This window comes from Ambystoma mexicanum, chromosome 8 (assembly GCF_040938575.1).
Source record: "Ambystoma mexicanum isolate Mex_15411 chromosome 8, UKY_AmexF1_1, whole genome shotgun sequence".
Classification (NCBI taxonomy): Eukaryota; Metazoa; Chordata; class Amphibia; order Caudata; family Ambystomatidae; genus Ambystoma; species Ambystoma mexicanum.
In genome coordinates, this window is record NC_090929.1 from 160344915 (window position 1) to 160368432 (window position 23518).

The 23518-nt window shown below is 47.4% G+C and overlaps 1 protein-coding gene across 1 annotated transcript in view; it reads right to left on the minus strand.

The window, feature by feature from the left end:
• Positions 1-2260: 2260 nt before the first annotated feature.
• LOC138471743 (uncharacterized) overlaps positions 2261-23518 on the minus strand; it is a 143835-nt gene continuing 122577 nt past the window's right edge. Inside the window, exon 5 of the mRNA XM_069609548.1 lies at positions 2261-8655. Coding sequence (XP_069465649.1) covers positions 6695-8655 — 1961 coding nt within the window. The 3' untranslated portion in view covers positions 2261-6694. The remainder of the gene's footprint in view (positions 8656-23518) is intronic.

A 23518-nucleotide genomic window follows, 5' to 3' on the forward strand; every position in this document is an offset into this window, starting at 1 on the left:
CTGGAAATTTGAGCAGAAAATGGCAATGCAGTGGGCGAGAGTTGCCAGGTATTGGTTGAAAAGTCAGGGCGAGAGGTTAGACCCCTGGGGAACACCACAGGTAGAGAGGAAGATAGATGAAAGGAAGGACCAATGAGAGATTTTAGCAGCTTTTTCTGCTAGAAAGCACAACAGCTCCCCTGCAATACTTCTGCCCACATTAGAATGCTGGTGCTGGAAACTGGAGGGGGGAATGTCATGTTTCCACACTCTTTTGATCGTGAGTTCAGAATCGGCCGCTGCGTGCATGCAAGTCTGCATCACTGCAAGTCATGCAGACCCAAAAGTTACTCTCCATTTTGGAATCCCTTTGGTCACCAAGGGGATTTTTTATTACTGCTTGAGGTAATTGCTGCATGAAGATATTATCGCATACATTAATGCTTTAGTGTGATTGTAATTTCCGCCACACAAAATCAGGCATAGAAGATGAGTTCATGTTTGAAACTAGTACTTGGGCAAAGTGGTAAAACGTAATACTAGATGTTTTACCACTACCACCAAACTTGTAATTAGCCCCCATGTGGCATTTAACACACCACACAATTATGGGTTTTGCAACCCAAGTCCCAAAAACACAAGGTTTTACTTGGTGGTGTTGCCATGGTATTACAGCAATTGCCAATACTGGATGGGACTCTAGAATTGAAAAAAGCTTAGACCCCAAATGCTACATAAGAAACCTGTTAATGCATGTGGTAACGGTAATTGGGTTTAGCATTATTACCACAGGCAATACCTCCAAACTTTTAATGAGGCCCCGGGGACAAAATCAATCCAATTTAAGAGACATAAATGTGCTGGCTAACCTCAAAGGTGATACAAATGTGGGCATTGCATATGACCCCTTCTCACCACCTTTGTGTATAATGCACAGGGGGGTCATTGCCGCCCCTTCTGTACATTATTGTAGGTGTTACAGTAGCAGAACAATTCACTGCTGTGTGAAACCCAATATTACCCCAGTTCATTTCCCCAAATATGTACCCCTCAGTAAAATCAAACACTTCCCCCAAATATTCTAGGATTGAGGAGTTTATAATCGTAAATGACACCCCTCCTAGAATATTTGTGGAAAGTATTTTAGGGGTCAGTAAAAGAAATTCGCCTGCGTGACGACATTTTTCAGGCGACATATTCACATGGAACCAATACTTCATTTGGGAATCCAAAACAGAATGTTACGGTATTCGTATTGAATCCATAGAGAGGCGTGGTATCCCCAGTGGTTAAGTTGCTGACTGATAAACCTGGTGATTTGTATTCTAGTCTTACTTTTCTAGGTGACAATATTGTGTAATGCTGGGTGTGACAGAATGCCATCTGACAAAGGTGAAAAAGTGCTAGCTATTTGGATTCGTATTAATAAATAAAATTATGCAAGTAATTTGGTTTCTGAAAAGGAGTTCTGCTAATCAGACCCCTCGCCCCCTTTAAAATCCTCCATGTCAAAATTATAGTACACTGGTGCCTTGCTGTAATCAGTCTACTCACATGACTTCACCAGCTCAGCTGCAGCACAGACGAGGTTCAAAGTTCAGCAGCGCATTGCAGACAGTTGCTGTGATGCAAAGTCACCACAGACAGAGGTAGCATTTTAACTTCTGCACCTGTTTTCTAAATTATCATAATTGCTTGCCTTTATCATTCTGGTGGCATGGTATTCTTTAGATATAAGCCATGCCTGGCTGTGGTATGGTGACTGATAAGGGCATACAATTATGAAAGCCATAAACAATTTAATATGATGCAAGTCCAAAACATGCATCAGGGTGCTGCACATCAGAGTGCCTTTTGAAGTCAGCAGGCATGGTAAAGGGGTAGAGCTGGAGTAGTCAGTCTCACCATCTTGGCTTTGTGTCACGCTCTTTTTCTTTCTGTTTCCTTCATTTCCTGCAGAGCGAGGCATTCTGGGTATGTGTTCCTTTATGCTGGCTCCTTTTAGAAGATGAGGGTTAGGTGCCGCGCTCTCCTTTCCCTTCAATATCAGCATTTACTAAGAGCAGGTGTGTTTATGGTCAAACTCTCCCCGCTGTTATAACTTGTTAGATAATGCTCCGAATACATTCCGTAATGTAAAATAACAAAACATCTTGATCTCCTGCACTACACTCATCAGAAGGAACCATTCCCTGTACAGAGCTGAACAAAGAGAAACTATTCCATTCTGAAGCTTGAATGGTCCAATTTATAGTCATGTGAAAACCAAGGAATATTGAATGGTCTGAGCCCTGGAGGCTGGTATATTAGTCATGCCTTTGGGTGGCAATGTTTACAGTACAAGAATCCATTCAACTAAGGGTATCTACTGCATACCATACATTACGTGGGTGCTGTGTGCATAAAAGTTACTTTTCATAGCAACATGTTTTTATCTATTCATACCAGCCTACTGAAAACATTGATTAACAGTTTCAAGTGTGGAACATATTGATTGCATAGAGTATATTAGCAGCAATTATTTATTCCCTTATGGGTGCCTTGTTCAAATAATAATTTCTTGATGAATATTGCTGAGAAGTCTCTAGACTATCCAACAGTTACACATCAATTTAGATGAGCACCAGCCACCCACACATATATAACATGATCATAAAACCATATGTACCATTAAAATAGGCAGTTTTAGCTAAGCAGAATTAGGGAATACATTGTAGATCATTTATCAACTGTCAATTCATATTGATGCACTTTTTTGAGTGATGATTTGGTCTCTCTACTGACATAGTCGAATGGTATAAATTACTCCTCATTGGATTACATCTTTGTGGATGCCTGGCTGTTTTTGAAATGCGTGTATTTTAATATTTGATCCACTGAGGCTAGTGATCATAGTTTGCTGGAGGCCTGGTTTGAAGACCAATTTGGAACACAAGGGGAACTAGTAAAAGAACTCTCTGGACTGAGAGCTAATGTGGCTGGTAACAGATTGAAATGGAACGAGACAAATGTATTAAGAGTGAATCAGTGTTTATCTAAAAGCCTACAAAAGACCACAGATGTATGGATGGTTGACACCTTTTCTGTGAATGGTTTCGGGGATTCCATTGACTCCCTGTTGCGCGCCAACGTGACGTTGGGCCAGAAGAAGAAGGTTCCTCATTGCAAACCCCATCCCTATGCTTCTAATAGAGAGGTGGTGCTATGACAAAGGGACATGAGGTGGTCCGTCGCATGGGCCCAGATAGACCTCCTGCTGGAGCAGAGGCTTACCCTGGTTAAAGGACTCTGGCAGTCTTATAGAAATTGGCTCCTTCAGACACAGACATTAAGACTAACAGAGGATGCAGAAAGCATGTTAGAGGCCTCTAGGAATAATAATACCAGGGTATGTCGGTCCCTTATTAATGGCCTTGACATGCCTCATCCTAACATCTTAATGCACGTTGACTCCCTTTATGCTCAGGTTGACGGCTCTAAGCTTAGCTAAGTTCTGAGTAGAGACATGATTCTGTCCCCTGTGGAAATTGACATTGATTATGAGGTGGAACTGATGGTGATCAACAATATCTCTGCCTCACGTGCGGCCGGACCGAATGGCCTCTCAAACGCCTTGTTTAAAGGGGAACCCACTGTATGGGCCAAGATCCTATTATTACTTCTACCTAGTATCCAACTACCTGGTCTACTGCTTACATAGTACCACTCTTTAAAAAGCGTGAAAGCACTGTTCCTCTCAACTATAGCCCATTGCTATCCTTCATACTGACAGCAATGTGTTTGCATCAATCTTGCTGTCAGATCTGGAACAATGGGCCATGGAATCTTCAGTACTGACGGAATGGCAAACTGGCTTTTGTAGGAGCATGAGCACCTCACTGAATGGATTCCTCTTAAAATGTGTGCAGAATTTAGCCTGGGGTGGGAAATATGTCTACATCTGTGTTGCGTCAGTAGACTTGTCATCAGCTTTTGACGTAGTAAATCACAATCAATTATGGCTCAAGTTACACTCTTGGGGAATACCTGCGGGCTGCTAAGATTCATCGTAGGTTTGTATGCAGCAACTGATATACGGGTGCGCCTTAACCATGACGGTCTGCTCTCCTGTATGATACAAACATTTCTGGGAGTTAGGCAAGGTTGCATTCTCGCACATTGCCTATTCAATCTTTACATGGCTGACATTGGTAAGCACTTATGATGGTGATATGTTATTTATAACACGTTTAATACCCAGAGTTTTCTAAGCGCGGACCCAGGGATCAAACTTGTGGTGCTCTGTGTCCTCTTGCTTCCAAGGCGAGCATGTTCCCCTGAGCTATCCTCCTGAGACTTAGAATCTGCAACATTTGTTTCCCCAAAGTTGTTTAATTTGGGACCTTACTGGCTATCTTATGCTGACGATTTCCTTTTATTTCATTGGACCCCCATGGGTCTACAGCATTTGCTTGATGGCTTTCCTTCGTTTGCCGAGAAACATTCTTTAAACATGAATCCAATAAAAACAAACATGCTACAGTGCACTAAGGGGAGGAGAGAGTCTATGTTTAATGGGCAAAGTAGAGATGAAGCTGTGCTCCTCATTGTATCTGGGAATCCCGGACACGGCAAAGCCTAACATAAGTAAACATCATGCCCGGCTCCATGAACGTGCCTTCGCCATGGCTAATCAGCTACAAAGGACTTACTCCAAATTTGGAAAGTTCTCTCTACAACCTGCTATTCGGTATTATCTGGGGAAAATAGCACCCACATTGTTATATGGAACAGAGTGCTATGCCCTATCGATATTGGCGTACTTACCCTCCCTTGTAGTATTGCTATGGAGGGGGACTCTAAGACTACCCTTGTTTGTTCCAGTGGATGCAATACGCTATGAGTTAGGGATTGTTTCACTGAAGGCAAGGGCATTCTGGAGGATTCTCTCCTTCCTTCGTAAAATCTAATGCCCTACTGTGGATTCTCCTTTTGTTGACTTAGAAGTCACATTGGAAGGAAAGAGGAGTATTTGGGTTGACGACATCTATAGGTTTGCTAAGAGTCTCCTGGCTGGAATTGGTAGCTCGTTTGTAGAACTAGTGGAGCGACCTGATACAGCCAAGCGCTCCCTTTATGTGTATGACTGGACCTGCACTGTTGATAATATGCACCCATATTCCTCATTAAAGCACTTAGGTGAGAGCATAAGAGGCTTGGGGTCCTTGCTCCCCTTCTTGCACTTTATCATGGCAAGAGTACTAGATCTCTCATTTTGAGATCCCGCTGGGGCCTTATACCTACTAAGCAGACCTTGGTAAGATATAAAGTGCCTTCAGAGGAGCCGGCCAACTCTTGCTCTTGCTTGGGGAGTGGTGAAATTGAAACTCTGGAACACTTGACATTATCTTGTGCTGTGGTTTATAGCTCACGGTGTAGGCATCTGAGGAAGATTCTTGAACTGTGCCCGTTGGGGCAGTCTGGTCTGCTTTGGAATGTATGTTTGGGGGGACGCACTACCTCTGTAGTATTGCTGTCGCAGGCTTTATTAAAGCCTTACATTTGTCTAATAGTGTGCACTGAATAACTTGACACGAGGACCTGTGTCTATTTGTAGCTGATTGATTCTTTGTTATATATAGAGTGACTCTGTATCTTATGTTAACTTGTAATGTTTACTGTTTGATATATGAACAAAGTTTTGAATTTTAGGATCTACGTATTGAGTTTGAGACTGACAGTGAATTTGACGTTTTCTCTTTTACAGTTTTCCTTCACATTATGTAAGGTTGTGGTATTATATTTAATTGTACGTTAAAGGTTATTCTTTTTAACCAAGAACAATAAATAAATAATATATATTTATATGTACATATTGATGCACTGCAGACGTTTTCAGTGTAGCTTCTTTCTTCCATTTCAGAATATGCAAAACTGTGATTATAAAATGGATGAAGTACTCTTTATATAGAATACACGAAATGATTTGGGGGATCATAATAGCCATTGCACAATCTCTCTTCATTGGACAAGATTATAGTCGCATTCCCACTGAATGGCCAGCATCCTTCTTTACATGACATATCATTCACAACATTTTTGTTGTATTGTTTACTGCATCTGAATCTGTTCATTGAGGTGTGTGTGTGTGTATGATATACACTGAAAATCATTATGTTAAAACTTTTTTTATTCATGTTCATTGTGCATAGCCTAGAAAACCTAGCTGGACTCTATATGACGGGGTGCACTGGAGATCACTGCTTCACGGGACTGGGTCTAGAGTCACCAAACCATAGGCCTCATTAGGATGCTGACGGCCGCGGAATGAACGGTGCCGATAAGGGACCGGCACCATTCATTCCGGGCCGCCACATTACGAGGTCTGCAGCGGGTCCCACTCTGGACGCCTGGCTAGACCTAAAGTGCAGAGCGGGACCCGCTAGCAGGCCAGGATGCTAACAACAGGCCCGTCATTAACGGGCCCGTTGTTAGCATCCTGCCCTTTCCCATTGAGCCCTATGGGGGGCACTTGGGGGCTGAAATGGGAATGGGGATGTAACGGTGTGGGTCCCGAGAATGGGAATTACTGGGCCCGCTAAAGTCGGCATGGCCCGGTAATACCCTATTTTTGGGACCCGGACCAAGTACCCAGTTTGGGGGTAGCCATGCCGGTAAGAACGGCATGGCTACCTCCAAACTCCTAATGAGGCCCCATGTGTCTTAATGTGGGATTTTAGTTGCCGTGCTCCTCTTTTTCCTCAACCTTTAGAACAGTGTTAGACATCATTTTGCAGAAGTGGAGATTGGCCAGCACACTCAGGTCATTGCTGTCAGGCATGGCCCACTCTGATTCCTGGGAGACCAAACCATGGATCTTCTTCCTCAGGGGGGATGTTTTATAGAGAGAGTGTAAATAGGTTCTCTGATTCTCTGATTCCTTAATAACTTCCCCCTTAGCGCATTCAGCTTCTTTACCCAGGATTTTAGGGCTGGGGCATTCTCTAACTTGGATTGTTTCTCCAATAAACGAGGGCACTTCTTTTGGCATTTCCAAGAGAACCTCTTCATTGTCTTTTGGGCACGGTGGACAGCCTGATGTTGCTTTAAACACAGAATCGTACCTTTTTCTTACAACTCTTTCCAGAAAATAGTCATGAACCTTTCCTGCAGTCTCTATCCTGGAAGCACTGACAAGACACCTCTTTGGCACATGAGGATCACATGCATGTCCTGCTTTCCCAGCCTTTTCATCTCTCTGTGTAGATCGCCTGCTGAAGTGATCAGCATGTTTGGACTGTTTGGTTCCACCAATGTTCTCTGTTGGGGCACGCAAGCCGCTCCCTAGTCTATGGGTGAATGACTCTCCATGTTGACATTGTTCCAGAACAAAACGCTCGTTCCCTTCAGCCATAGGCTTTTTTCTTATATTACGTGATTTGGGGAATTCATTTTTGTAGAGGATTCCATCTATCGCTAGAGCCTTCCACAGAGTGTCATCACTGCAGTGCCTCTCCTTCACGTCGTCTGGTAGATTGGTGTATTTGTCACGTAGATTCGCTAGGAACTGGTTATGGGTGAAACCTACATGGCTGCAGGCATATTTCATGGCGCTTTTGCATGAGCTTTTTGGAGTGCTCTTTCCAGTATACCGGTTTGTTTTGGAACCGGCTTCAATCACTTTCTCGCTTTGATTTGTCGCGCGTGATTTAGTTGGATGGATACCTTCCACCAGTGTGCTTGGTTCCCATAGATCAGTTTCTTTTACTTGGCTTGTTGGAAATTTCTCCTGGTCATTCTTGTAAATAGCTTTGCCATTGACTCCAGGAATGAATTTAGAAGTATGATTTTTACACCACCTGGTGCTTTCATTAGTCCCCTTTCTACAAGGATTTAGAACCTCTTCATCAGAGAAGCCCTCGTTTGATAGAGGCGATTGAGTCGAATTCACCTCTCCGTCTTTGCCATACGCAGTGGAACATTTATGAACTGTTTCATGTGTCAAAGCTTCTCCAGACAAAGAATGAAATAAACAGGGATGCTCGCGTGGTTGAGTATCAGAAGATGTAACCTGGCTAGGTTGCAGGTGGCCATGTGATATTAAAGGTATGCCTGAAGTGGTTAGATTTGTAATTGGCATGTTCTTGCCCACTGCTTCCATGGTGTTGCCCATGCGGCTGTCCAAGGAGGCAGATGGAGGTGAAATGGCCTTGGAAGATCTCCTTAGTGTCATGCTCTCTTTCAGAGAAGGATTTTGTACCAAGGTCCCATGTGAGTTCATTAGCTGGTGTTCCACTGCACCTTCTATCAATAAACTCTCATGGTTCCTAGGAGGTTCTAGATGCATACTCTTTGTTGTAGCTGTAGGTTCTTCATCCACCTTGTCTGCAGCCCTGTATGCAGCTCTCACATCACCTTCACTGGGAATCTTGGAACCCAGCTGCTCCTGAGGGCAACTTCCTGGTGGTGCAGGTTCCACTGTAATTAGGCATGGGGAGCCACAAGGTCGAATTTTGCTGGGTAGAGAGAGGTTTGATTCAGCATATAATTGTGCAACTCCTAGGTTCATCGGCATAACTGGCAAAGTGAGAAAGTTCCTGCTATTTGCGGTTTTCATGTCTTGTTCAGCACAGGTCTCGTGACCCTTCACAGGCTTGGAATTCAAAGACGGCAAAATGTGTTGGTCTGGAATATTTACTATAAACAGAAAACAGAATGACTAGTTGTAATTTCTTTTGTAAAGAGGTTCAAGTCATTCCTGAAATACAAGACGATTTTCTGTGTTTACATATATGAAAGTGGGCATGTGTGTATAGAATAGTAAAGCATAGTACAGCACATTTAGGCATATATAAATGTGTGTGTATATATATATATTAAGGTACAAGTTGTAGCACTATATAGTGAGCAATTACATTTTAATTGTTATTCCCACTCTTTGTAGAGTAGACTAACATTTTCTGAGATTAAATGTAACTCTTCATTTAAAAAGTGTTTTATATTTACATATATTCTATATATTTATATATATGTATATATATATATAGTATTTTATATATAAATATATATATCATACTATATAATGGGAGGCCAGATGTGTGTTTGTCCAAAGCCGTCCTGCCCACTTTGCCTGTTATCAATGCTAGAGGGAGCTTTTGCCTCTGCATACAACAATAAGACTTCAAGTTCATCTACCAGGCAAACAAAATGTGCATTTCAACAATGATAACATATTTAACAGCATACTTCAAGTTGCATAAACTAAGAAAATATATATATTAAATCAAACATTTAAACAGAAATGCATTTGATTAAGCACTATTTCGCTAACAATATCAATATATTTTTTTAAATATACTTATGTAGTATGTAATTATTCAGTCTAATATTTCTTGGTATTATTATATAAATAGAATTCTTCATGTATGTTTTAAACTTTATTTGACTTCAATTTTGTTTATTTCATTATCTCATGTCTACTTTAAATCATGCTGCAAGTGAATTGTATCATTCACACATCCCTCAACATTATTTATTTAAGTCCAAAACCCATAAGTGGAATCCAAGACAACGAGGAGCAGATACAACGATTGGCCGTATGTACTTTGTTGAATTTTCAAAAGATTCTGTGAGATTTTGTTTCAGTTTACTACTCCTCCATGTAAAAGATCCTTTACAAATTCTTTTTTTTCTATTAACATAAATTATGTTGAAATACACCTCTTATTATATTTCACTGTGAAAATGTCTTCCTTTATGCACAGTTGCCCATGTACATGGGCTTTTCCACTAAAACTTTAAAGTATATAATAACATGCATGTAAATACTCACTGGGCCTCATTCCGAGTTGGGCGCAAAGGGATTACGGGCACCGGTAAGGACACCGGTGCCGGTAAACCCTGTGCGGCCTATTCCGAGGTCCCTTAGCGGGTCCCTCCTTTAACGCCTGGTCTGACCAGGCGTTATGGACGGGACCCGGTAAGGGACCTCAGAGCCAATAACGGTACCGCAATTTGTGGTACCGTTATTTGCGCCTTCCCCCTTCCCATTGAGCCCTATGGGGGCTCAAATGGGAATGGGGAATGGATTTTGCAATGGGGTCTTACCGGTCCGGCCAAGGTCGGACTGGACCGGTAAGTCCCCATTGAACGGGACCAGACACGGTCCCGTTATTGGTGGTAGTCATGGCGCAAATAGCGCCATGACTACCACCAACCTCGGAATGAGGGACACTGTGTACCACTACAAATTGATCCATACGACTCTGAAGTATAAACACTCACTCCATACCACTACACACTTGAAGTGAGTGCTAAGGTTGGATTTATAGTGTAATAGAGTGAATATTTGTGACACCCTTAAATGTCAGACCAAATCAAAGCATACCAGACCCTTCTCAACCATTAGGCTTCCCAGACTCAGACCCAAAAGCCCATTGGAAACAATCATTCAAAAGCGCACGCTTCAGATACTTTTGCAGCATAGAGGGCGCTAGTGTGACACCCAAGATGGCAGCTCACTAAAGAGCTCTGTGCTGGACCCCCTTCAACATCCTGAAAAAGCGGTGCTCTCACCAAAATAGACTGACTGGCACTGGCATCTTCGGTGCCTTGGACCCCCGCGAGCCCCCAGCGCTGCCCTGCTGTGGTGGGCGGGCCGGACGGTCCCGCTGTTTGATCGAGTGCAGCGGCCTGGGCTGGAGGTGGAGAGGAGGCCCGGGCGGCTCGGAGCTTTAGCTGCCTTGACGTGGGAGAGCAGGCGTTCCGACATCCTGGGTTGCTGTTGCCGGGACCTGACTGGGCTGCACCGCACCCTAGATAGCAGCGGGCAGACGAGCACGGAGGGTGGAGCACAGCCGCAGGGTTGAGGCGGCAAAGGAGGGTGCCCCGCTGCAGTCGAACATGGGCACGGAAGCCGCGGCCCGTGGCCGAAGGTCCCGCGGGGCGGAGGCCGTCCGGAGCCGGCCCGCGCGGTGGGGGAGCCGGCCGAGAGCGGAACCAGCGAGGTGGCTGTCAGCGCTGCCACCAGGGGGGAGGATCCTTGTGGCCCATCGGGTGGGTGCAGAGCCCGCGCTACCCGCTGCTTTCCCCAGGCAGAGGAGGTCATTGAGCGGCTGGTGTGCCGCAGTCCCACTGTTGCACGCAGAAACGCACCAGCGCTCCCCACACGCCACTAGGCACCCAGCCCCAACTGTCCAAATTGAAGTGGTACTACAGGGGAAGCAGTGGGCCCGCAACAGCATGTCCTCCCCGCATGTCGGCAGACCCTGGGCCAGGCTATCTATCCATCAGTGGGCAGCGTATTGTGAGGACGGCCTGGGCACCTATCACCAGGCTTCAGTTAGCTGCCTGCTTGAGGCTGGGCAATATCCTGGGGGAGGCCTGAGCCCGCCACCCACGAGCAGTGCTGCGCCTCCGTGACAGACTCCAGGGATTGCAACAATGCCAGTGCTGCCCACCATTGTCACTGTCCGCGGAGGGTTGGGGTCCCCCTGAACCAAGTGCTATCGGCTGGCGCCCACCTGCCCCGGGCCGAAGAACCCATCAGCACCCAGACAAGGGCTGCAACACATTCAATTGCCTCGCCTCCCTCTGCGAATCGGGGGTGGCGCTGCTGCCTTCTTGCCCATCGTCCACAGCGGGTGTCAGCCCGGCAGCTCCTCCAGCCCCAACCTCAGAACCTCTCTTGTGAGCAAGTCCAGTAAGTGACCGCGGACCACACCTGGTCATCAGACTCACTTGCCCTACGGAGGAGCGGCCACGCCACCTCTCCAGAGGTCTACAATGGGCAAAACAGATAAGGCCCAACGCAAATTAACCTTTGAAACCGGCACCATTGTTAAAAACCCCAAACAACTGAGCCAAACACCGACTCCACCCTCAGACATGGTGCAAGTTGATGAGCCCCCTCAGTCCCCATCATTCGACATTCCAGGAAATCCTCCTGGAACTTAAGGCTGGGGTCGGTAGCCACGATTCCAAGATGGATACCCTCTCATCCAAAGTTGACCTCCTTCAACATCGTATGGACGAACAAGGCGAGAGGCTAGACGCAGTGGAGCAGAGGGTTTCAGACCTCGGTGACAGTGCCACATACCTATCATCCAGAGTCCTAACGCTTGAGAAGCAAATGAAAGTAGTCGTAGACAAGAATGAAGACTTGGAGGGGCAAGCCCGCCGCTGCAACATTAGGGTGGTGGGCGTACGAGAACAGCAAGCTCCAACATGGATTGAGGACTTAGTGGAGGCCATGTGTAAAGACATTTTTGGCGAAGGGGCTTTCTCACGATTTTTTGTGATTGAATGGGCGCACAGGGTCCCTTCTAATCACCCAGCCCCGGGGGCTCCACCTCGTCCCATTATAGCAAAATTCCTAAATTTTAGAGACAGGGATACTATCCTCAAACTGGCCAGAGAAAAAGGCGAGGATCAATACGACGAGGACAAGGTTCAATTCTTTCCAGACCTCTCACCGGCAATACAGCCCTCAAGGAGAGCCTTCAAAGGGGTAAAACGCCATTTGCGGGACAGCCAGATCAAATACTCAATGCTTTTTCCAGCTAAACTGCGCATTCTCTACGCTGAAAAGACCCAGTTATTTAACTCCCCGGAAGAAGCCAATATGTTCCTTCACAGCATCGGCTGCGGCCCCCGGCGAGACATTTCTAGACCGCAACGACGAGACAGACGAGGGAGAGAGCCTCCTTGAGACCCACTGTGGGGGCGCGTCTCCATAATCAAGATGGTGATCCTTCCGAAACGACTTTATCTATTTGTGAATACACCACTGCTACTACGACATTGATTTTTTCAGCAACTGCGAGCAATTATCCTTGATCTGATCTGGGCAGGCAAGCCGGCGAGGGTGGCATACTCAACACTAATCAAACCCATCGCGAAAGGCAGTCTAGCCCTACCTGACCTGGAACGATATTACTCGGCGGCGCAGGCACAATTTCTGAGCCACTGGTAGGCGACCCAATTTGTTCGACCCCATGTCCAGTTAGAAAGGGCCCTTGCCACCCCCAATCTCCTTAGAGCTGTGATCATGGGAGAACAGCCGGTCCCACCGAAAACCATGAACATAATGCAGATCACATACGAGATCTGGAAGAGGATAGCACAGAAACAAGGTATGACGTGCAGATGGGGGCGTGGCTAGGACAGCCATGTAAAGGGACGTGCTCCGGAGGAGCTCCTTCGATCCTGTATTGATCCTGGGGAAAAAGTGCGCGCACGGATGCCTGCCAGCGCTGTGAATTAACATCCGTGATTATGAAGATGGGGGCCGTACTCGCTGAACTTTTGGTGCATATGGGATGCACGGACACAAAGTTATACCCATTTGTATAACTGCAGGCCCGACTCGAAAAATGGAAACAAAATGGCCGCGGGAACAAAGGAATCATCGAGGGTCATGGGCGCGCTGCAGCGATAGCTGATGGAAGGATCAGACGGTACCAGTAATGGATTTCAGGATCCTGTTTCAAGCAATAGACCCGAAGGGGTCGTGGTGTCCAGAAGCGGAGGAAAGAAGGCGGACTGCCCGGGCCGCGCTTATGCTTTGCGAGCCGAGAGACAAGATCGAGACAGCAAGACGCCCGAAGAGGCGTGCGCCTGGAGCCCGAATGCGCATAGATAGTAGCTGACGAGACCCGCCGAGCGAACTCGCGGCTAATGCTGGGCCCGCAGTGAAGCCAGACTGAACTTGGAAGGTGCCCATGGAGTAAGGCAGAGACCGGGGTCACGACACCAAGAGTGCGCAAGTACGTGGGTGGCCCTATACTGCCAAGAGTGGCCTGGTGCCACGCAGACCTTTGTGCGCGGGGAGGTGCAGCTGGCTTACGCCCGGACAACATGGCAGGATGTCTAATAAAGTTGTCAGACCCAGGACCAAACAGCCCACGATAGAGGCCTACACCACGACGCCCCCAGGTGCGGAGGGAGGCAAAAGCAAGGAGACCCCCACGACAGAGGCGGAGGCACCGGGCACAATCAGGGAGGTGCTAGCAGCAATTGCAGACTTGAAAGTGGCCTGGGAGACTAAACTGGGCCAGGCAATGAACAAACTGAAGGTGGGCCTGGACCTCAAGATTGGTGCGGTCCAAGAGGAAGTGAACCTGCTGAGACTGGACGTGCGGACGATTGCGGAGTGCACCGGGAACTTGGAGAAGGAGATGGCCGCAAATACTGCGGCGTGCGCCGCACATGGATCGGAGCTACATGCCCTCGTGCAGCGGGTGGGCAACCTGGAGGACAGAGCGGAGGAGGCGGAAGGACGGGCCAGACAAAACAACATACGAATTGTTGGCTTGCCGGAAGGAATGGAGGGGCCCAACCCAACAGAATATGTGGAAACCATGCTCCTGCATGAGATAACTGGTGGGGCGTTGACCCAGGGGTTCGCGGTTGAAAGGGCGCACAGGGCCTTGACAAGAAGACCGCCCCTAGGAACCCCCCTGCGACCGCTGATCGCAAACATTCTGAAATATCGAGACCGGGAGAAGATACTCAAATTTTTTCGGAAGGGAGGAACGATCGAAAGGGGGTCGGCAAAAATCACGGCATATCCGGACTATATGCTGCACGTACAGCGTAGCAGGATGAACTTTGGGTCGGTGAAAATAAGATTAAAAGAAGCAGGCCATCGTTATATGTTGCTTTGCCCAGCCAAGTTGAAAGTGTTCTACAAGAACAAATCCCTGTTCTTCGAGACGCCGAAGGATGCGATGGAATGGCTGGATATGCAGGGCCTCCCTCAGGAACCGGATATCCAGATGGGGGCTGCAGAAGATAAGTAGCACGCAGCTGTGTCCTCCTCAGGGACATGGCTAGGACATTGGGACTTGAATATAGAGTTAAATTAAGCTTGTGGGGAGTGCGCGGCAAGATAAGCTGGCGGGATCCGCTGGGCGCAACAAGCCTAAATAGATAAGTGGGAGCACCTAGGAGGCATCCCTTGAACCCATTAGTAGTACACCTAGTTAGGTCACTGTTAGATCGGTGACGCCCTGCGGGGTCCTAGTCCTCGGACGCTAGATAGGACCAGACACAGGTGGGCCTGAGATCCAGGGATGGAGCTGGGCATTTGTTGGGGTAGGGTTGGGGGGGGTTGGGTTGTGTGCTGTGGGGTGGAGTTGGGGTACATGGGGGGATTCTTGAGGCTGAGAAGGGTAAGAGTCGGTAAACGGGCCATCACGGGAAGCATCGGAGGGAGGAGTGGATTGGGAGCACACCGATTGGATGGCATCGGGTAATCTTAGAGTGGTGACCTGGAATGTGCGGGGCCTAAACAGTTACTTAACTGATGCTGTATCTAAAAAGGATGCGTATTGATATAGCCTTGCTACAAGAGACCCACCTCACGAAGGAGAAGCTGGAGGTGGTCAGGAGAAAATGGAGGGGTAGTGTCATGGGGGCCATGTATTCGACATATGCAAGAGGGGTGGTCACATGGGTGGCATCGAACGTGCTGTTCCAGGTGCTCAGTTCAACAATAGACCCAGAGGGCAGAATGGTGGTGGTAACGGGACTCCTGGAGAACAGAGAGGTGCACATCATCAATTTGTACGCCCCTAACCATGATACGGCGGCTTACTTTAGGTCCCTATACAGTAAGATTAGCCCCCTGGTGGGTGGCGCGATAGTGTGGGAGGGGACTCTAATTGTACCCTGAACCTTAGAATGGACAGGTCAGATGACAAATCAGGGAAGCCAGCGCCAGCAGCTAAAGCGCTGGGGACAATGTTGGAAGACCTCGGCCTAGTGGATGCTTGGAGGAAGCTGCATCCATTGGATAGACAATACTCGCACTACGCAGCATCACATGACTTGCACATGAGGCTAGACTATGTGTTTGCAGCTTCCGAGATATTGGGAGAAATGATGGGAGTGGAATATAAAGCTCAGGTATTATCCGATCACTCGCCTTTGGTCGTAGAGTGGTGATATCAACCCCCCAGGGCGCGCATCCCGACATGGAGAATCAGAACTGAGGCGTTACAAGATGCGGGGTTTCGAGAGGACCTGAGGGAGGCCATCGAGAAATATTTTGAAACTAACACGGGCAGTGTACGCTCTGTGGGTACAGTATGGGAGGCGTTTAAGGTGGTGGTGCCAGGGGTCGCTATATCCAAATCTAAAGGGCTCCAAGGGGGCATTGAACGGGAACTTCAGGAATCAGAAAGAGAGCTGGAGGGTCTCATGCAAAATGAGTAGACAACCCAGGAGAACAGTGCCAAGATAAAAGACTTACAGTTAACCTGCAGTGGACTCTGGGGTAGATTATGCAAATTAAATTACAAGAAATACACGGAGAGACTACATGCAGGGGGGGATAAGCCGGGTAGATTGCTGGCCTGGCTGTATAAGAGCGAGACCCCCCGCTCAGTGATTAGAGAGATCAGGGATGCGAAAGGGCGAACCCGTAACAACCAGGAGGGGGTAAATGAGGAGTTCCTCAAGTATTATAGACAACTATATGAGGACACAGGGGAGTATACGAACCAAGGCATACTGGGAACAATAGAGGATATAGGGCTGCCCACCCTGGACGACCTAGAACGTGCGTATCTGGATGCTCCTGTTACCTCGGACGAACTGGAAGTGGTAATCCAACATCTGCCCACATGTAAGGCGCCTGGGTCAGATCGGTTGCCTAGCGAGTTTTACAAGACATACAAGCAGGAGCTGCTCCAGCGGTTGCTTGACATGTTTAATGAAGCCTACGAGCGGGGGGAACTGCCACCGTCCCTCCGCGAGGCAGTGATCATCCCACTTCTGAAAGCAGGCAAGCCATCCATGGAGTGCGGGTCCCATAGACCCTTGTCCATCCTCAATCAGGACATTAAAATACTCATGGCAGTATTAGCCAATAGGCTAAAGAGGGTGATTGGTAAGTTGATACACCCAGATCAGACGGGCTACGTCCCTGGTAGGAATATCACAGACAACCACAGGAGGCTCCACCATATCATTGATTACACCGGGGAGGACACGGGTGAGTTGGCTATCGTGTTGCTAGACGCGGTCAAAGCCTTTTACTCGGTGCGGTGGCCATGGTTGAAAGCGACCCTAAAAGGATACGGAATGGGCCCTGGATACATCAGCGAGAGTTAAAACGGGATCCACAATTTCGGACAAATGGCAACTCAGCAGAGGGACCAGACAGGAATGCCCCTGGTCACCAATGTTATACATACTGGCACTAGAGCCGCTGACAATATGCCTGCGACAACAATACGGGGAGGTGGGGATTCGTACGATAAGTGGCATGCACCTGATATCGCTGTATGCAGATGACATGCTCCTCTATTTGCACTACCCGGAGGAAAACTTGCAATATGTATTGGAGGTGATGGATCGTTATGCCACCCTCTCGGGCATATCAGTGAACCCCGGGAAGTCTAGTTTGTTCCCCTTGGGAAGGTATAAGAGTGTCCGGTTGGAGAGGCTCCTATCCTGCAAATACCCTGGCAACCTGAGACATTTAGGTATCTGGGAGTAAACATTTATCACAGGCGGAAACAGAGCACGAACATAATACAGAGAAAGCGATCGAGGAAGTTAAGAACAGTATGGTGTTCTGGTCTAGATTACCCCTATCTATGATGAGGAGAGCAGCTGTGCTCAAAATGGTGGTTTTGCCCAGACTCTTACATTTTTTTGTAAATGTCCCATATTTGATTCCCAGATGTTTTTTCAAGAGACTTCACGGTATGTGCAGGAGCTTCATATGGGGCAACTCCAGGAACAGAGTAGACCTGTGCAAACTACAGAACTCGTATGACAGGGGGGCATAAACTTGCCGAACTTTGAGCTTTATTATCTAGCGGGGCAGCTGTTGTTTGTGGCCAGGTGGTTGTCGTCAGAGGACTCGGCAGAACCTAGACTTTTGCAGGGCGACTTGGCTCCATACTTTCTGAGAGAGGCGGTGTGGCTACAAAAGAGTAAACTGGTGGGAAGAGGGAGACTATTGGAGCTGGGTTGGGAGGTCTGGCGCAGGACGTGGAGAATGGTGGGTGATACGGATCCACACTCCCAGCAGGTTCCGCTGGTGGCGCTGTGTGGAAACGACTCCCAATTGCTTGAGGTAGTCCGTAGATACTGGGAACCGATGGGCTTGGCCATCCTCGGGGATATATGGCAGGAAGGGGAGGTATTGGAATTCCAGAGTTTGCAGGAGGAGACAGGGGTGCATAGAGGCCAACATATAACTTACACCAGACTCACGAAACGGGTGAGGGAGAGGTGGCCTGAGACAGTGTTGGCGGAAGAACCTGATGCCGCCCTGGAAACGATGTACGATGTTTCAGAGGGCGGGCACGAAATATCCAGGGTATACGAGCTCCTGAGAGCTAAGGCTGGGAAACAACTGATTCAACTGAGGCAGGACTGGGAGTAGGAGGTAGGAGGACCCATGACAGAGGGGCAATGGGAGAGAGCTCAAAGGTACCATAAAAAGGTGTCCCGAAATGTGAGACCCCAACAGATCCAGTTGTATGTCACCCATAGGGCTTATCTGACCCCCGGAAAATAGCCAGGTTTGGAGGCTCGGCCACACAGAAGTGCCCCAGGTGCGGGGAGGTGGAGGCCGGGTTGCTACACATGTTCTGGGCCTGTCCCGAGGTGCACAGATTCTGGGACAAAATAAAGACTAAGATGGCAGGTGGGGGAGTGGTGCTGGATGTGGGGTCGGCTTTGGCATGCATGCTCGGGATTTTTCCCAGGCCACGCAATCTAAAGCACATAAGCAAGATGAAGGACCTGGCTTACATCCTGGCCAAGTGTAGGATCGCAATGGGCTGGAAGGCGGCCACAGACCCAGGGTGGAGATATGGTGGGCGGACCTCCTGAGATGGGCGGAAGCAGAATCAGTAGTATGGTTTGAAGCCGTTACCACGGGGGGTGAGGAGGAAGTGGGCCCCCTGATAGCCTGGCGACAATTAGCTACCTCAATGGTAAACCCCCACCAGGTTAACTATGAAATAGAAGACTCAGACGAGTCTACATGCACTGTGATTCCCGAAAACGCTCCCGTAGATGAGACAGATGAGCCAGCTCAAGTTTATGGGGTGGGTGGGGAGAGGACGGAGAATAACACTGTATAATGTGACGGTTTGATATTGATTATGTATGTTCCGAAAAGCTGTATTGTTTGTTGGTTTTGTTTGTTTAAAATAATAAAAATAAATTTAAAAAAAAAGGTATCACGTGCAGATACTCCCCACTCCTGCCAGCGAAGTTTATTCCTGGGGTGCCCATAACCACTGAAACAGTGTGCCACCATCTTGTAAGCAAGCTCTGAATCACAACAATTGATGACTGGTTTGTTGAGGATCACTTTATGATGCTACAAAAGGTCAATGACCGCTGCGCAGTCACAGCGCTGGACATTTTCATGTACTTTAGAACTCGTCACGCTTTCAGAGAGCTGTTCTCAACGTTTCCAGCAAGACCTCCCACGTGGCGGCTTTTGCATGAAGTCATACTAACAAGCGGTGAAGGGAGACTGGTCTCAACTATCTATAAAGAATTACTCAAAACTACACACCAACCAATGTCTTCTAAAGCGAGATGGGAAAATTCCCTGGCCCACGCAATCAATGACGCTGAATGGTCCTACATTCAACAGCAGACTCAAAAGATTGCGCTGAACTCGAGACTAAAGCTGATCCACTTCAATTATCTTCACCAAAGCTATCTCACACCGAGCAAACTTCATCGCTACCAAAACAATTTCTCCGGCATGTCGGCAGTGCAGTGACTCCCTGCCAACTTCATGCATCTTGCCTGGGAATGTCCACCTGTCAGGTGGATCTGGGACGAGGTGCTGACCACGACATCCGAAATTGCTGGTGAGCCAATCACCAATAACCCTATAGTAACCTTGCTAGTGTACACCCGAGAAATTCAACCGGCTGCCAGGTAGCTGGTCGGCCTTCTGCTAGACCTGGCAAAACGACGAATCGCCATGTCATGGGGCCGGGGACTTCCTCCAACAAAGTCTCAGTGACTCAAGGATGTGACATACTGCCATGATGTAGAGTCCGACTTCATTAAAACGTTGCCGGTCCATGACCGTCCACCGGACATCTGGAATCCTTTTGTGAACTACCTGCTAATGAGATCGAACAATTCACCCGCTCAACCGGTCGTTTAGATCGCAGTGAGCAAAACAAGCATCCCCGCCAGTCAGTGGCCACAGCTGATGGCGACACCGTGGTGGCTGAGAGGAGTTAACTACAGAACCATCTCTGACCTCAAATTTCATGTGTGAGAGACAGGGGTGGGTGGGAGCAGGGGGCGGAACGGGGTGGGTGCCTTCTTCTGGTTCTTAACTGTTATGTTTATGTGTAAAAAAAAACAGAAAAAAAGATACTTTTGCAGCATAAATAAGCATCAGTGATTGGGACCCAAAAGACACTCCAGAGTAAAGAAGGACCAGAACACCAACCCCACAAACTAGGAAGAAACAGACCCAAGACTATTTAGGGTTAATCCTACACACACAGTCCATATGATGGGCCAAAAAGAACTCAATCAATAAAATCGAGAAACCAGACTCAGTCGGATTAGTCTCCTCTACTCATGCCATGATATGATAGGTTATTCATGATATGATATGATAGGTTATTTATAACACGCTTAATACCCAGAGGTTTCTAAGCGTGGACCCGGGGATCGAACCTATGTTGCTCTGTGTCGTCTTGCTTCCAAGGCGAGCATGTTGCCCCTGAGCTATTCTCCATCAAATGGAAAGTGGAAGAGTAAGAACTCTGGAAGCCAATAGATGACAACACAAACAGAATGAAACTCAAGGTTAACCATGGCATTTACGTCCAATAATAGAAATCTTCGCTAATTCCAAACTCCCTCTCGTTGCATAGCTAACCTGCAAACCTTTCCATCTCCTACCATCTTTAAATACACACGCAGACCACTTTGAACCTTGAGAGAGCACTGTCGGAGATCACGTATTTAGGTATATCACACTCCTCACTATACTCCCCCCAACCCGCAGCAGCAAACCCAGTCTTGCATCTCCGTCATTTAATACCTCTTGGGTTCTCCCCTATTGATAAAACGCATGCTCCTATCCTAACCCCAGGCCACTAACACCACAACCCCATCACTTTTCTTGCATAGCCACACACAACGAGGTTGCCAAAATAGCAGAGGTGTGCTATGCAAGATCATGTTTACAATACATTACACTACAACAGGCAACCATCATCCACAATATATTCCAACAAAACATATCGGTTCACGCACTACTAAAGGCTCACGCTAACATGTGCACATGTTCTGTTCCTGCTTCAGTGAGCAGGACCCACTCTCCTGTGTCCCATTTCTAATTTTGGATTTTCTTTGGAATGGATTTAACCATGAGTTGGCAATCTCCTCCCTTTGTTTGACACCGGTTTCCAACCTGCCATTAAGAGATTACTGGGGTGTTCTAGGAGGGATAGAAACACGTGCCACTTGCCTTGTCAAGAATGAATATCTTACCAGACCCTTTCTGCGGGGTTCTTGTCCATCTTAGTACCTGCTTCTGGTCCATCGTATCCTGCCCACCGCCCCCCTGTGAACCTTTGGGTGAGATCAGGAAATGATTGTTGTACCTCAAGGATTTGTTCCTCCCGGCCATTACTTCGGCCTAACATCTGGGCAAAAGTTGGGACCTTATTCAGTCCATGGCTGGGAAGTTTGTATTGTTCTCAATATATACACTACTGATTGGTATATCCTCATTATTAAGAACTATGGTGAGGAATTGGGATAAAGGAGTAATGCCTTCATTGCTTACAAGTATTATTCACTACGCCGAATCCTACCCTTGCGCGCCCCAGACATGTTACCCCACCTTCACGCACAGGAGGTAAGTACTGCTTGGTATTATTCATGTGGTTTTCCTGATGGTGTCACCTTTTATTTATAAGCTACATGGTGCAACAGTCTGCCTTTCTCCAGGTGGGGGTCACACCCATTATTAAGAAATGTGACAAGGAAATGAGATATAGAGTGAAAATCACTCTTTATGTTTAGCACAAATAAATATATTAGAGTGGTCTTTTTAAATCTGTCACACTCCTGTCACACACAAGTGCACGCAGGAGCTGACAGGACGTAGAGGGGAAGACGGAAGTTGGCTGTCAGGTAAGTGTTTGTTTGAATGTCTGTGTATATGTTGTGGGGTAGTGTTTGTAGTGTGGCGTGGAGGGGCGGGGGAGAAGGTGTGTGTGTCTTTGTGTTTGTGTCTGTGTGGTGTGTGTGTTTATATGTGTGAGGGTTCAGCAGGAATGGTTATGCGATGAGAAGGGGCAGCATAAAAGGGGAGGTTTGGGGGGTGAAACCCCCCAATTTCAGTGATAAGGGTGGGTGGAGCTGGGGGTGGGTGTTAAGTAGAATTTCTTTTTTGTGCAAAATCGTCCCCACTTGTGAGTCCCCCAGCACTTTTTGCTGGATTTTTGACCCGTTATACTGAGTGAGTGGGAACCTCTTTCCCCACTCACTCAGTCTTGTACTCTACCTCTGGGAATCTCAGTCTTGTACTCTACCTCTGGGAATCTCAGTCTTGTACTCTACCTCTGGGAATCTTTTTCACCCCTTTTGGTTGTATCATTTTGGAGAAATGCTTTCCTCCATCCTTTAAGGCATCTGCAATGTATTGCTGTAGCACACAGCACTTTCTGTGCAGTGTTGCTGGGAGCTCTTTGAGCTGCAATGTTTATTTTCCTTGTGATAACTACTATTTCCAAGGATAGGGGGATACTTTCTATTCTGCTTAACTTTTATTTTGTGGAATCAGAACACCCCACCTAATGTGGAGTGCTGAAGGGTCACAATGTACCCCCTTTTCCACTTCTCCAGTAACTTTCTAGTTAGAGTGACAAGTACTCCTGGGTGGCTGGTGGCAGTGGATGTTTTGTACCGATTTTCTTTTTTTATTACTTTTTATTGGCATTTCTTAAACATTAACATTGGGGCACAACATTGCCCCAACCTCCCTTTCCCACCCCCCTCCCTCCCCAACGTTATTAATGTCTCTGTAGTCCTTAGTGTCCCATGTGTGCTTCGGGCTCAGCTTGTAAACATATCTAGGATGCGAATGTTATGTGGGCACCATTGGAGCATGTAGTCACTTTGCAGGAATTCAATGGTGTCTCCCCAGTCTGTAGCGAATCGCTGTCTATCCCCTTGGAGGTTGTACGTTATTCTTTCCATCGCTACATATGTCCATATTCTGTGGAGCCATTCTTGCGTGGTTGGGGGGGACTTTTGTTTCCATTTTTGTGCTATTGCGAGCCAGGCTGCTATGAGAAACCCCATAAAGTTTCGTTTTTGTGTCTTATTGAGAGTTTGATCTCTGGGAGCCCACATACCGCACATCCAAATTTCTTCTTCTAGGTTGTCCGCTCCCTTGAACATTTCCTGCATCTTGTCTTTCACTTCCGCCCAGAACTGTTGTAGTTCCCCGCAGTCCCACCAAATATGTCTCCAGGTGCCCACTGCGTCACATCCTCTCCAGCAGGTTTCTTGGGTTGTCGGGAAAATTTTG